At 37.9% G+C, this 15,283-nt stretch overlaps 1 protein-coding gene across 1 annotated transcript in view; it reads left to right on the top strand.

Annotated features, from left to right (window-relative positions):
* Positions 1-2,753: 2,753 nt before the first annotated feature.
* The window catches only part of LOC124797092 (lysosomal alpha-mannosidase-like), a 191,428-nt gene continuing 178,898 nt past the window's right edge, over positions 2,754-15,283 (top strand). The window contains 4 exon segments of the mRNA XM_047260760.1: positions 2,754-2,787; positions 2,921-3,012; positions 9,094-9,196; positions 10,022-10,097. Coding sequence (XP_047116716.1) covers positions 2,754-2,787; positions 2,921-3,012; positions 9,094-9,196; positions 10,022-10,097 — 305 coding nt within the window.

Genomic DNA, 15,283 nt, shown 5'->3' with positions numbered 1-15,283 from the left:
GGCCAATGTTACCTTTACTTGGGCTAACTTTGTCCCGCATGTTTTTTGCGTCAGTATGATAAATGTATGATAAATCTGTCTACAAAAACCTAAAAAATGCAATCAGCCAATGTTCAACCAACCAAAAAGGATCATATAATTATAGAATGTTACTAAACTTCAATAAGTCATTTAAATCCCAAAATTGAGTTAGAAAACCAACATTTAAAGAGAGAGAATGAAAGAGGAAATACTGATTAATTTATTTTTATTTTATTATTTGTTGTAAACACTCAGAACAGTTTAAATACTGCAGAAATTGATTAAATAAAGTTGTTCAATTCAGGAACTGAAAATTGGTTTTTTTAGATACCTTTTTTTGGTTCTTTTATTTTGAACAACACATCTTCCCAAGAATATAACATTGAATCTGGTCTTTAGGATACCTCCAACACTTAAGTTTCTTCTCCATGCATTCAACAACACAGCCCATCTCATTAATCTGTCTTATTTATCTTGGATACTCTTCCCCATTGAAAAGGACAGTTACAAAGTCATTTTCAACATAATCCTCATTACAGTTTGATGAAAACTCCTCAGGCACTGAAAATGTTTCACTTTTTTCACTTGATTCTTCCAGTGATACATCGTCGGGATCATCATCACCTGAGCAACCTGACAGCCTGATTCTCTTCTGTCTTTATTTTTCTGGGAAAATGGAGAAGAGGCAGGTATCTCGGCAGCAAGTGGTTTCAGATCGTTAACCGAGATGCTTTTCCCAACAGGCACATCTAGCTCCTTTCTTCTTTTCATAGCATCAGTTGAGGAAGTTAAATATTCACTTCTTTTTCTCTCTAACTGTTCTAGGAAGGGCTCTCCTTCCATGTCAGCTTGACTTTTATTCATTGGTAAGCTTTCTATAACCTTTTCTGTGTTTAATGGAAAAATTCCGCACTTTTCAAAGCCGCATATAAGATTTTTGGATATGTTCACTTTTAAGCCATCCATTAGTTCATACAGGAGCACAGGAAACATGTCTTAAGGCACTGTAGTAAACTTTGAGCTGGACTTGGATTCTTTCCACTTCCTCAAGATCCCCTGTCATAGTTTCTTCATTGGATCAAAAACAGTAACATCCAGTGGTTGTGTGAGATGAATGGTGTTAGGTGGTAAACACACAAACCTAATGGCATTTTCCTCACACACCTGAAGCACTTCTTGGTTGATATGGGAAGACAGATTACCACCAATGAGTACAACTGGTTGTTCTTCATGCTTCACTTCAGGGAGAAAGTGAGATAAAAACAAATCTTCAAATGTCACTCCATCAAACCAGCCACTTTTGGTTCTGTTGTATCGAGTCCATTTTCTGTCCATGTGGACCAAATGTGCTCAGCTTTATACACTACATAAGGTGACAAGTACCTGCCCTAAGGATTGCCACAGAACATTATAGAAATTGAGCTCTTACTAAAGTTACTAATGTTTTCTACATATTTTGCACCTCGTTTGCAAATCACCTTCTCACTTACTGGGTCATCACAGAGGTTTGTTTTGTCATAATTCCAGATTCTGGACGGTGGAACATCTTTCACAGCTTCACTTAAGTTATCCATATAACTGTTCAAGTCTGCCTCACTGATTTGAGCTCTGAACTTTTTGATGTTTGAGCACATTCTAACAGAGTTCATTGTGGCATTTCAAAAAGTATTTTGTCCACTCATAACCAGGCAAATTATTCTTGAACACAGAAATATTGTCACACTTTTTATCTAAATAACTTTTGACAGCCATACGAAAGTCCAGTTAATCAATTGGAAATCCAAAATCGCACAACTTTATGAGATGGTGTTGAAAGGAAAGTTCTTCTTCATCTGTAAACAGTCAAGATCGACCTACATTTTTTGAATGCTTCCCAGCAAGCTTGTTTTTTATGGTCGATCTGGGTATCCCAAACCTTCGTTCTGCTTCAAGTTGCGTCATTTGTTGTGCACGAATTGCTTCTAAACATTCTTCCAACTTCTCCAGTGAGTAATTTGCGTATGACCTACAACCAAGTTTCTTCTTAAGTGTTTTATGGCATTATCTGTAAAATAAGAATAAAAACATTTTTCAGCCTCATTGGGAAGAATTCTGTTCAAAAGAGTTATGAATCTTTAAAATTATTACTGGTAAATAACGAAATAAACAACCTGTAAGCCTAACATCGTTTGGGCCAAAGTAACCCCAAAACATGGGCCAGTGTTACCCCATGGTGAAATACAGTATTTATTTCATACTTATATGGAGAAATTGACATCTATCTGTTTTAAATTTTAATCTAGTCAAGCGAAGTGATAACAAAAACTACTTACCGAAAATTAAATCACTTCCGTAATTGATAACCAAACTAATTTGCTGCGAGCTGCAGACCATAGCAAAACAAATGCTACTGCAGTGGCAAATTCGTGAACTACAAAAACAGTGAACAAGCAGTGTAGCTGGTGCTGCCACCTATCGCTTAAGACTAGAAATGTGTATATTGGTTGTCTTATGTATGAGCTGCGAGACATAGAACCTTTGTTTTTCTATGGGTCAATGTTGCCTGCAAAGGGCCAATGTCAACCCAGCTGATGGTAGTGGGCAAAACATCTAGAGAGAAGCATCATAGCTATCATTTCAGCCGAAATGTTGGAAATGCTCCTGACCAACATGAGAACCAATCCATAACTGTCACATAGCTCTAATTCTCTGAACATGGAAGAGATCCCACTAGATCAATGTGTAAATGCATAATGTGTGCAGCAGGCTCAACAAATAATCCAGAAGGTGCGTGTACATGTCTGCCTAGTTTGCCTTTTTGATTCCGTAAACAGCATTGTGGCCAGCCGCAGGTGTCCTTTCTGATCACAAGCCATATGGCTTATTGTGACAGTAATCTAATGGAAGCCCTAATCCCCAGGTGTGCTAGGTTATGGAGGGGCAGGAAATGTCTCACCTGTGCCTAATGGAATGTATGAACGATGGCTTTTCTGTGATGTGTCGCACCATAAAGTAATTACCAGTTCTTTCACTTCTGTTTGGATCAACACCAAGCTACGTGGCTGAGTTGCTAATAATTGTGCTAATTCCATGTTGTCTTGTTGATCCTGGGCTATTTTCTTCCAACAGACTGTTCACACTGATACAGCTATGTGATAAATACTCAGCAGTGACAATGTCCTTGTCACTGATGTGCCTAAAGTCAGTGGAGTATTGTTCAATGTAGTCTGTCATTTAACTGTGTCATAAGTGGTGCATAGTCTGTGTGTACTTTAAAGTGTTTGTCTTCCAGGAATTCTCTGAAGAATTTTATTGCTGCATGTATGGTGAGCAATTCTCGATCAGTAGCGCTCCATTTACGCTGTGGCTGTGCTAGGAGATGAGAAAAAAACAAGGGTTGCCAGTGAGCATAAATCCTCTGTTGAAAGGCTGCTCCATCTGCCTCCTCGCTGGCATTGACCATAATTACAAGTTAGGCCTTACAAATAGGTTGATGTAATAGCACTGCATCGGTCATTGCACCCTTTGTCTCCTTGAATATCTCTCATTCCAAGGTACTTTTTTGTTCCCAGAGGTGAATTTTCCCCTGAGAAATGCTGCCAGTGGTGCCTGTTTAGCAGCTGCCTGTGAGAGATGGCATTAATTGTTCACAAAACTCGTAGTACTTCCTTGAAGGTCTTTGAAACTGGAAAATCATTAATTATCTGCACCCTGTTCGGGTTTGGACACAGAACTTCTGCCAAAACGGTGAAGCTCAGGAACTGCACACTCTCTTTACTGAAAATACATTTGTTTTTGTTGATGTTGTTGTGGTCTTCAGTCCTGAGACTGGTTTGATGCAGCTCTCCATGCTACTCTATCCTGTGCAAGCTTCTTCATCTCCCAGTACCTACTGCAACCTACATCCTTCTGAATCTGCTTAGTGTATTCATCTCTTGGTCTCCCCCTACGATTTTTACCCTACACGCTGCCCTCCAATACTAAATTGATGATCCCTTGATGCCTCAGAACATGTCCTACCAACCGATCCCTTCTTCTGGTCAAGTTGTGCCACAAAATCCTCTTCTCCCCAATCCTATTCAGTACCTCCTCATTAGTTATGTGATCTACCCATCTAATCTTCAGCATTCTTCTGTAGCACCACATTTCGAAAGCTTCTATTCTCTTCTTGTCCAAACTATTTACCGTCCATGTTTCACTTCCATACATGCCTACACTCCATACAAATACTTTCAGAAATGACTTCTTGACACTTAAATCTATACTCGATGTTAACAAATTTCTCTTCTTCAGAAACGCTTTCCTTGCCATTGCCAGTCTACATTTTATATCCTCTCTACTTCGACCATCATTAGTTATTTTGCTCCCCAAATAGCAAAACCCCTTTACTTCTTTAAATGTCTCATTTCCTAATCTAATACCCTCAACATCACCTGACTTAATTCGACTACATTCCATTATCCTCGTTTTGCTTTTGTTGATTTTCATCTTATATCCTCCCTTCAAGACACCATCCATTCCGTTCAACTGCTCTTCCAAGTCCTTTGCTGTCTCTGACAGAATTACAATGTCATCGGTGAACCTCAAAGTTTTTATTTCTTCTCCATGGATTTTAATACCTACTCCGAATTTTTCTTTTGTTTCCTTTACTGCTTGCTCAATATACAGAATATACAATACAATATACAATATACAGAATTTTTGTTGATCCCCACTGCAAAATCCTTCGTCCTCTGGAAATGTGTTCGTAGGCCTGCATTGAGTTGTTCCATTCAATCTGAGATAGCAAAACTGTCCTCCATTAACAGAACAGAAATGGTAGGTTTTGTAGAACTTGGAGTATAAACCTCTGGCATGACTGTACTGCCTTTTTGAGACTAAAGGGCACAATGTTGCTCGTTGCCACTGGTATCTGTGTGTACGCCTTGCAGCAGCCAATTACGTTAAAAACTTTTGCTCGAGCTACAGCGTTGTTGCAGTCAGCCCCCTGAGGTAATGGATATTTGACAGGAATAGTATGGGAATTTAGGACATGCACCAATTTCTGTCCTTCTTTGTGACTAGATGATTAGGTGGTGCCCATGGCTATCTGATAGAGCCACAATACCTTCACTAATTTGTCTGTCAATGTCTTCTTTAAGTTTTGTGTCATTAGCATGTGAGGACGAGCTGATACCAGAGGACCGCATAATGTCTGAATGTAGTGTTTTGTGTTATGCTTGCAAACCATCCTCGGTCTCCTAACATCTATAATTTCTGGGAAATCCTGCAGTACAGCGTCACATCCATTGCTAACTGTCACTAACAGCCTCATTGAGCAAGCGGTGTGTTGACAAATTGGGAGCCAATAGAAACAAATGCAAAAAAATCAGCTCCTAAGATCTGCTCTGTTTTATTTGCCATTATGAAAGACCATGTGAACGTGTTTGTAGCCCTAAATCCAATGACAATATTTTTTTGCAAATATCACTATCCCAGAACTATTTGCTGCCATTAGCATAATTGGTATCTTAGAACCATCCCCAATGAAATATCTCAGCTGTAAAATGCTGCAGTCAGAGCCAGTGTCAACCAAAAATGTCATTTCTTCTTCTCCCTCTTGTCCCTCACAAATAATTGACTTCGAACAAATTGGACCAATCTTTTTTGTGAGTTGTTTTCTATTTGCAAACTGGAGCTCTGCAAAACTATAGTTTTCAAATACATCCACACCTGATACGCATTGTCTTCTTGTAGAATTCTGTGAAACCATTCTTAGGTATGAAAACCATTCCATGCATATCTTCGATTTTCAGAGATTTCTTATCCAGTGAACTCTGATCATCGAATGACAAGTGCATGGAAATCTTCTCACGTGACATACCTGGGTATGTACCACATTGCCTGTGTACGTGGTGTTCAAATCCTTAAAAACCAGCACAAAAGGAAATAGTAGGGCACATTTTATATTGACAGTGGCCTATGCCGATGCGGTGATCGAAATAGTCTGGAAAATTGGATAGATTGTTACACTGACATGTGTTCTTTCCAGAAGTCAGTGGTACCAACACCACAAAGTATTATTTGACTTTATCTGCTCAGGCTTCTTTGCTTTTGGTTTTGGTGTGAATACTGGCTGGCATTTCAGTGCTGCCACTGTGACAAGTAAATCTTTCATGCACACGGTCAGTTGTCCTGCTGTGCTTGCGTGTGTGGCTAGTGATTCCATGTGTCAGAGTCACACTGCCTGCCTTCACTCTGGTGCTCGATTCAGGGCTCACCTCTATGCCAGTATGCTGCACAGTGCTACAATCTTTATGTTCTGAATGCACAGTGATCACCTCCTCTTTATCTGTCAAGGCTGCCAAAGACAAATCAGCATGTGCTGCCAAGATAGTGCTAATTGTTTGTGGAAGTTGTCTAAGCCATAATAAACACAGGGAAGCTTCTGACAACAAATCATTACTTGCTGGCGATTTTAACTCTGCCAGCATTTGTTTTGGTGACATTTCACCAGTCAGTATCTCTCTTAATACTTTACATAATCTGTTCTCTTTAGTTAAGGAATATCATATTCTTTGATTAAGCCTGCTTTAAGGAACTCATAATTTTGTGAAGCTAACACTTCTTCTGCATGCATAACTTGGGCCTCATCCAAGTGCACCACAACATAATGAAATCTGCCCAGTGAAGCCAGAACGCCATTTTGCAAAAATATGCTTGCTAAATGCTAGAATAAATCTGGTTGTTTAGTCCAAAAGGTGGAAAGTTTATCATTTCTGAAGTTCCTGCATTTAACTGTGGAGACTTTAGGTGCATGTGAAGAGCTTGCCTCTGGATTAACGTTCTGCAATGCCGAGTGTTGAGATGACTGCTGTAGCTCCAGCATTCACGATTAGTGACTTGTCTTCTGGTGGTGTGGCCTCTACCTGGATGAGCTGCTCACATATCATAGGTGTGAGGGGGTTGTTGATTGATTGGGCAATAGCCTGTACACAGTACAGTCTCCATTCATATAGCACATAATTATTATTATCCTTTCACAATTTAAAATATATTCACATGAGTGGTAAGCAAATACTAATATGAGAACAGCACCAAAATATTATAAATGAAATATTAGTGAGCTTTTCTGAAGAAGTATAATGTGTGTGTTTGTGTGTGTGTAAAAGATGATAATCCACAACATCTCAAAATATTAACAGATCATAGCTAGTTCCCTTGATATACAACATTTGCCACCTGTAACTCTCTTTGGTTTGTTGGAAGTGTACTCTGCAGATGCTATTTAATTGCATTCCTCTGTAAATTTGGACTCATTCCATATCTTGGGATCTAGAGACCATAAGCTGTGAAAGAATAGTAGCTGTGAAGAGTGAAGAAATATGAGAAAGGGCAGGGAACTGTACAAGTTAGCTATTGAGTCTTATCCTAACCACAGTCTATAAATACATAGTTCTAACACAGAATGTGAAGAATGAATTCATTGTGAATTCAGGATAATATATCTCAACAACACTGAAAGATACCAGCAAGTATTTTATTCAAGATCTTCCTCTTAATCTGTTCAATTATGCAAGGCTTTCTCTAATACACTGCAGACTGATAACATGTGATAAATATTCCTGTCATGCTGGAAGTAACTCCATGTAAGATCATAATTATAGAAATATAACAACAATATCCAGATTCACTTAATCTTTACCACGCTGTTGAAGAACACTACGCTAACAGGCAAGAAGAGTATACCAAATACTGTGGGGTTCTGTACAAACAACAGAAGAATTATTATATACAAATATGTGCCTATTGCAAGAACTAATACATTCAAATTAATGAAACCATCTATAACTTTTATAAGATTCAATATACCCTGTCCATTGCTGTCATTATTCACAACATGGCACATAATTTTTTTTACAATTTTCTGCATTGTGGTATAGTAATACCCACATAAACACACATCAGTCTCACCTGCCATCCTCCTGGCAGGTGGAGTATGACCAATATATTTTAGTTGTAGGATATTATGGGCATTCACATAGTAATTTCAAAAATCACATAGCTCCAAGCAGTTTCTTTTGATGTGTACCGATTTTCATATTGACTTTTGTATTTGTTCATGTCTCCTATTCAATGGTACTGTATCCTATGAAGTAGGAGTAATGCTGTACATGTGAATTAGTTCATTTGACACAGGATATATGGCACAAATATATGGCACAAAAATTATAATCAATCAAAAGTATAATCAAGCAGGTGGGTCCTGCATCAATGTGTGACACACAAAACAAGGAAAGAGAGAAGGGAGAAGCCTGTTTTAATTTGATCCTCTGAGTCAATCCATAACATGTGCTCAGGTGTAGAAGCCTGTGTTAATTTGGGCCTCTGAGTCAGTCCATAACATGTGCTCAGGTGTAGCTGAGAACAAACTACCCACAAAAAGTAGGGATTTAAGTCTAGTCCATCGGACAGTGTTAACCTGCCACACATTATCAAATTTTTCACTGTACACAATGCATTGAAATGTAATGTCAAGTGAATCAGTTTCTTATTTTTTGTCACCTTTCAGTTAGTTAAAATGCTAAACAAAGGCTCACTTGTATTGAGAAGCCAGCACAGTTTTAGAGAGAATGAATAAGTGTTTCAGTTGAGCTGAAATGTCATGAACTGAAGTATTATTACCCTGTTGTTTGTGAGGAACTAGTGAGACCATTACAAAATCTTCCATAATAATGATTATTACCTCACCATAGCTACCCAGTATATTGCTGACAAAACATGCATGGGAGTTATTTACACATGCTAATTTGGCAGGTGAGACAGTCAGTTCCTTCTACTGGACTTGAAACTGATATTAAAGTAACCTGCCTCAGAAGGAGATCTTTGCTTCCTTATTGTCACTGGTACTCCAGATCTTCATCTTAATGACACACGTTTAAAAGTTAGCTGCAACTAATTTATTAAGATCAAAATTTTAGTTTAGTTCCATTTTTTGTAATATAAAACATGATAAATTTCATCCCTGTTATGTTGGGATTTAACAATTTTCACAAACAGCATTGTATTTAGAGTAATTTATTTTATTTACCTTGTAATTTATTCTCCTTTCAGGCATGCCATGCTACCAAACCAGGATACATTAATGTTCATATAATACCTCACTCCCATGATGATGTGGGGTGGCTGAAAACAGTTGATCAGTGCTATTATGGATGTAAGTTATTAGTTATGCTTCAAAAACAATTAACTGATAGAAGTGCACATAAGCAGTACAAATGCTTTTATGTTTTAAATAATAGAATATGCTTTGCAAAATTAAAGGCATTGCTGTTATATTTAATGCCTTCAGGTGAACTGCATTCATATACTGTAAGCTTAAGTTTTTCATAGTTAATACAGAAACAATGGAATGAATAAAGGCAATCACTTACTACATAGTGGAGGCATTGAGCAGCAAATAGATCAAGAAGTTGAGCAGTCTACTGTTGCTCTTCCACCTTTCTTCAGACATGCATACACAGGCATGGAGACAGGTATAGGGTAGTAATAGGGCAGTGACTAGCAAAGACCGAAGCTATATAGGATGTTTCTGGGACTGAGTAATGTGTTTGTTGGACAGTTACCACCTCTGAACAACAGAGAAGTTAGTTCTGGGGATGAAGATCCATATAGTGTTGGATGTAAAGCAACAACTAATATCAGTCATGTTGTGCTCAGTGGTGTACTTTGCCACTTGCTCGTCAAACTTGTGGTTGACGACATTTTGGCAGTGATGTTTCACATGACTCATTAGTTGGAGGTCATGAACGGATAATAAGCTATATGGTATCTGCAGAGGACTTGATATACAACATGGTGTGACTACTTTCACAAAGGATGGAACTTTGAAATTTGAGCTACAATGGCCATCTTCTTGTTTCACTGCCCATTCACTACTCTTTGACTCCACTATAAGATGAACAATTGTCTCTGCTTCTTCCAATGTTTACTTTTGTCATAACAAATTCTTCATTGACCAATAATAACTCTAATTTTCCAGTCAAGCAAGATGTGCAGGTGGCTAAAGTAAAGGACATAATTGACACAGCACTGGATGAAAAGAATTCTGACAGAAGGTAAAATAGAAAAAAAATCAGTCACATATATCATTTAAAGGAAATGACATTACAGAATGAAAGATATGAAGTTAATATGAAAAGGAAATGCTCATTAAATTGCAATTACATGTACCTGCTGTGGTCTAAGTTGTACTTAAAAATGAGAAATATACAATAAATCCAAATTTCATTCCACATAAGCAATTTATATAAAAGATGGTAAGGTATCATACATCATATCATCCCATTTATGCCATAACTACCAATGTGCATTTTACTAGTTTTGATGCTATTGTGACTAAATGTTTTCTAAAACCTGAAAAATCAACAATGGGAGTTGAAGAAATCAATTTGGGACTAAGTTGTTACCCTACTTGCAAATGACAGGATATGACAATGATAATCATGCCCATTTCTGCTTGGAATTTTCACTAGATTTAGTTAACAGTACAGTGAAGAACTATTGAGGGACAACTCAACCAGACACAAATATGTTTAAGAAGCTTTATTTTATTGCACTGACCAGTTGTGGGCACATTATACTCATATTCAGATATCTACACAGGTTTTAGTGTAGTGTCAGAATTGTCAGCAGCATTTTGTCTTCTCCTGTACTAGATAAGAAAAAGTAAGTTGTTAGCACCACTTTATATGCTGTAGGCCTGAAATTACTAATATAAAAAGAACATATGCTAGTGTGAAAGCAATTGAAAATATAGAAAGAAAGTGTTTCAGTTATGTATGCTTACATAACCTTTTTGATCAGAGCATTCAACATTTTCCAGTCCAGATAGTGCACCACACACAGTTCCATCACTCTACATATTATGGTAGTATTCATGCTGTTCTTACAGAATCATCTGTTTATCACACATCATGAACAGATCATTAAGTTTTGCTGTTGCAAACTGACTTTTTTTCATATGCCTTGGAACAACAGATGTGCTAAGGTAATAACACAGAAAGACATCAAAGATGTTACTTTGCACCTCTCAATATAAACATTATTGTAAGACAGCATAATATCTTGGTGCAGAATTACCCTCTTTATAGTTTATTGTGTTACCATATAGGACCACAGTAAGCCAACATTTACACTAAGGCTAACAAGCTACCCCACCATGAAAAGATCCATGGTTCACAATTAATGGGGATAGATTCTTTTGGTATTTAAGGAGAAAAAATAATAAAAACTCAAGGTAGTGTAACCTTATTTCAACATGCAAGAAAGGTACCAAACATGAATTAAATTTAGTGTTACTTTGTCAGCAAAAAAAGGCCACTGCTTCATGAAATACATTGGTACATCAGGACATCAGTGATTAAACCAGGAAAATATTTTGCACAAATTCACACCATCAACCAAAGCTGGTACTGAGAATAGGGCTCTTTTGCTTAAAAGTTTTGTGTGCTTCATATTTCCAACTATATAGTACCATTTTTAAGAAAAGTACATCTTTGTTCACAGTCCATTTCCAGTTATCAGGAGATAGCATCATGGTATTTACAGTTGTGCCATCTCCAATAACACCAGGTTAATTTTTGTTTTCATACCATATAGCCGCAAACTAAGCAGTCTGCTTACTGAATGGTTTTGATATTTCCTGTGATTTTGATAGTGCTCCATCATTCACTGTAGATGCTGCTTGCACTGTATGATTCCCAGTCTTTGTCTGAACTTCCACCTAGCATTTGTCCTTCTAATAGGTCTCCACCTCTAGAACTAACAAGCACTGTCTGGATTTCTCTTCTTAGGTTTTTTACTAGTACTGGCTCTGGTTTAGAAGCATTTCAAGCAAGTGTTCCATTTCTCATGGGTTCCAGGCATCCCCCCCTCCCCCCCCACCATGAACCATGGGCTTTGCCATTGGTGGGGAGGCTTGCATGCCTCAGCGATGATACCACAATACAAATGTGCGGTTCCTGAAGAGTGACAGCAGCCTTTTCAGCAGCATGCTTGATTGCAGGGGCAAGAGTCTGGATGATTGAGTGATCTGGCCTTGTAACATTAACCAAAATGGTTTTGCTGTGCTGGCACTGTGAACGGCTGAAAGCAAGGGGAAATTATAGCCGTAATTTTTCCCGAGGTGTGCAGTTTTACTGTATGGTTAAATGATGATGGTGTCCTCTTGGGTAAAATATTCTGGAGGGAAAATAGTCCCCCATTCAGATTTTTGGGTGGGGACTACCCAGGAGTACATCATTATCAGAAGAAAGAAAACTGGTGTTCTATGGATTGGAGTGTGGAATGTCAGCTACCTTAATCAGGCAGGTAGGTTAGAAAATTTGAAAAGGGAAATGAATAGGTTAGAAAATTTATAATGGGAAATGAATAGGCGGAAGTTAAATATAGTGGGAATTAGTGAAGTTCGGCGGAAGGAGGAACAAGTCTTCTGGTCAAGTGACTAAAGGGTTATAAATACAAAATCAAATAGGGGTAATGCAGGAGTCGGTTTAATAATGAATAAAACAAAAAAGGAGCATGAGTAAGCTACTACAAACAACATAGTGAACACATTATTGTAGCCAAGATAGACATGATGCCTCTGCCTACCACAGTAGTACAAGTTTGTATGCTAACTAGCTCAGCAGGTGATGAAGAGACTGTAGAATTGTATGATGCAATAAAAGAAATTATTCAGATAGTGAAGGGAAATGAAAATTTAATAGTCATGGGGGACTGGAATTTGATAGCAGGAAAAGGAAGAGGAGGAAAAGTAGTAGGTGAATATGGAATGGGGGTAAGAAATGAAAGAGGAAGCTGCCTGGTAGAATTTTGTACACAGCATAACTTAATTATATCTAACACTTGGTTTAAGAATCATGAAAGAAGGTTGTGTATGTGGAAGAGGCCTGGAGACACTGGAAGGTTTCAGATAGATTATATAATCATAAGTCAGAGATTTAGGAACCAGGTTCTAAACATTTCAAGGGGCAGATGTGGAAACTGACCACAATTTATTGGTTATGAACTGTAGATTAAAACTGAAGAAATTGCAAAAAGGTGGGAATTTAAGGAGATGGGACCTGGATAAACTAAAAGCACCAGGGGTTGTAGAATGTTTCAAAGAGAGCATTAGAGAATGATTGACAAGAACCGGCCAAAGAAATAAAGTAGAAGAAGATTGGGTAGCTTTGAGAGATAAAATAGTGAAGGCAGTAGAAGATCAAATAGGTAAAAAGATGAGGGCTAGTAGAAATCCTTGGGTAACAGAAAAGATACCGAATTTAATTGATGAAAGGAGAAAATATAAAAATGCAGTAAATGAAGCAGGAGAAAAGCAATTCAATCATCTCAAAAATGAAATCACAGAAAGTGCAAAATGGCCAAGCAGGGATGGCTAGAGGACAAATATAAGTATGTAGGGGCATATATCACTAGGGATAAGACACTTACTTCCTACAGGAAAATTAGAGAGACCTTTGGAGAAAAGATAACCACTTGCATGAATATCAAGAGCTTTGATGGAAACCCAGTTCCAAGCAAAGAAGGGAAAGCAGAAAGGTGGAAGGAGTATATCATGGGTCTATACAAGGACGATGTACTTGAGGGCAATATTATGAAAATGGAAGAGGATGTAGATAAAGATGAAATGGGAGATATGATACTGCGTGAAGAATTTGACAGAGCACTGAAAGACCTAAGATGAAACAAGGCCCCATGAGTACACAACATTCCATTAGATCTACTGATAGCCTTGGAAGAGTCAGCCATGACAAAACTCTACCATCTGGGGAGCAAGATGTATGAGACAGGCGAAATGAGCTTGGACTTCAAGAAGAATTTGGTAATTCCAATCCCAGAGAAAGCAGGTGTTGACAAGTGTGAAAATTACTGAACAGTCAGTTTAACAAGTCATGGGTACAAAATACTAACATGAATTCTTTACAGATGAATGGACAAACTGGAAGGTGCCAACCTCAAGGAAGATCAGTTAGGGTTCTGAAGAAATGTTGGAACATGTGAGGCAATATTGACCCTACAACCTGTCTTTGGAGATAGATCAAGAAAGGCAAACTTAAATTTCTAGTATATTTGACTTAGAGAAAACTTTTGACAATATTGACTGGAATACTTTCTTTCAAATTCTGAAGCTGACAGGGGTCAAATACAGGGAGCGAAAGGCTATACACAATTTGTACAGAAACCAGATGGCAGTTATAAGAGTCGAGGGGCATGAAAGTGGAACAGTGATTGGGAAGCGAGTCAGACAGGGTTGTAGCTTGTCCCCAATGTTATTCAATCTGTATATTTAGTAAACAGTAAAGGAAACAAAAGAAAAATTTGGAGCAGGAATTAAAATCCATGGAGAAGAAATAAAAGCCTTGAGTTTTGCTGATGATATTGTAATTCTGTCAGAGACAGCAAAGGACCTGGGAGAACAGTTGAACAGAATGGACAGTGTCTTGAAACGAGTTTGTAAGATGAACATCAACAAAATCAAAATGAGGATAATGGAATGTAGCGAAATTAAATCAGGTGATGCTGGGGGAATTAGATTAGTAAATGCGACATTTAAAGTATTAGATGAGTTTTGCTATTTGGGCAGCAAAATAACTGATGATGGTCGAAGTACAGAGGATATAAAATGTAGACTGGCAATGATAAAGAAAGTGTTTCTGAAGAAGAAAAATTTGTTAACTTTGAGTATAGGTTTAAGTGTCAGGAAGTCTTTTCTGAAAGTATTTGTATGGTGTGTAGCCATGTATGGAAGTGAAACATGGACAATAAATATTTTAGACAAGAATAGAAGCTTTTGAAATGTGATGCTACAGAAGAATGCTGAAGATTAGATTGATATATCATGTAGCTAAAGAGGAGGTATTGAATAGAACTGCAGAGATGGGGAACCTGTGGCACAACTTGATTAGAGGAAGGGATTGATTGGTAGGACTTGTTCTGAGGCATTGAGGGATCACCAATTTAGTATTGGAGGAAAGCACGGAGGGTAAAAGTCATAGAGGGAGACTAAGGGATGAATACACTAAGTAGATTCAGAAGGATGTAGGTTGCAGTAGTTACTCAGAGATGAAAAGGCTTGCACAGGATAGAGTAGCATGGAGAGCTGCATCAAACCAGTCTCTGGACTGAAGACCACAACAAGAACAACATCTGCATAACAGCAAGATCCTGGCTTTCATTCACACTCATATTCCATAACAGAATTAATATCTTAGAAAGTACTCTTTGATGCTGTAATAAG

Source organism: Schistocerca piceifrons, chromosome 1 (assembly GCF_021461385.2).
Source record: "Schistocerca piceifrons isolate TAMUIC-IGC-003096 chromosome 1, iqSchPice1.1, whole genome shotgun sequence".
In the NCBI taxonomy this organism is placed as follows: domain Eukaryota; kingdom Metazoa; phylum Arthropoda; class Insecta; order Orthoptera; family Acrididae; genus Schistocerca; species Schistocerca piceifrons.
This window is presented reverse-complemented; position numbering and strand designations above follow the sequence as displayed.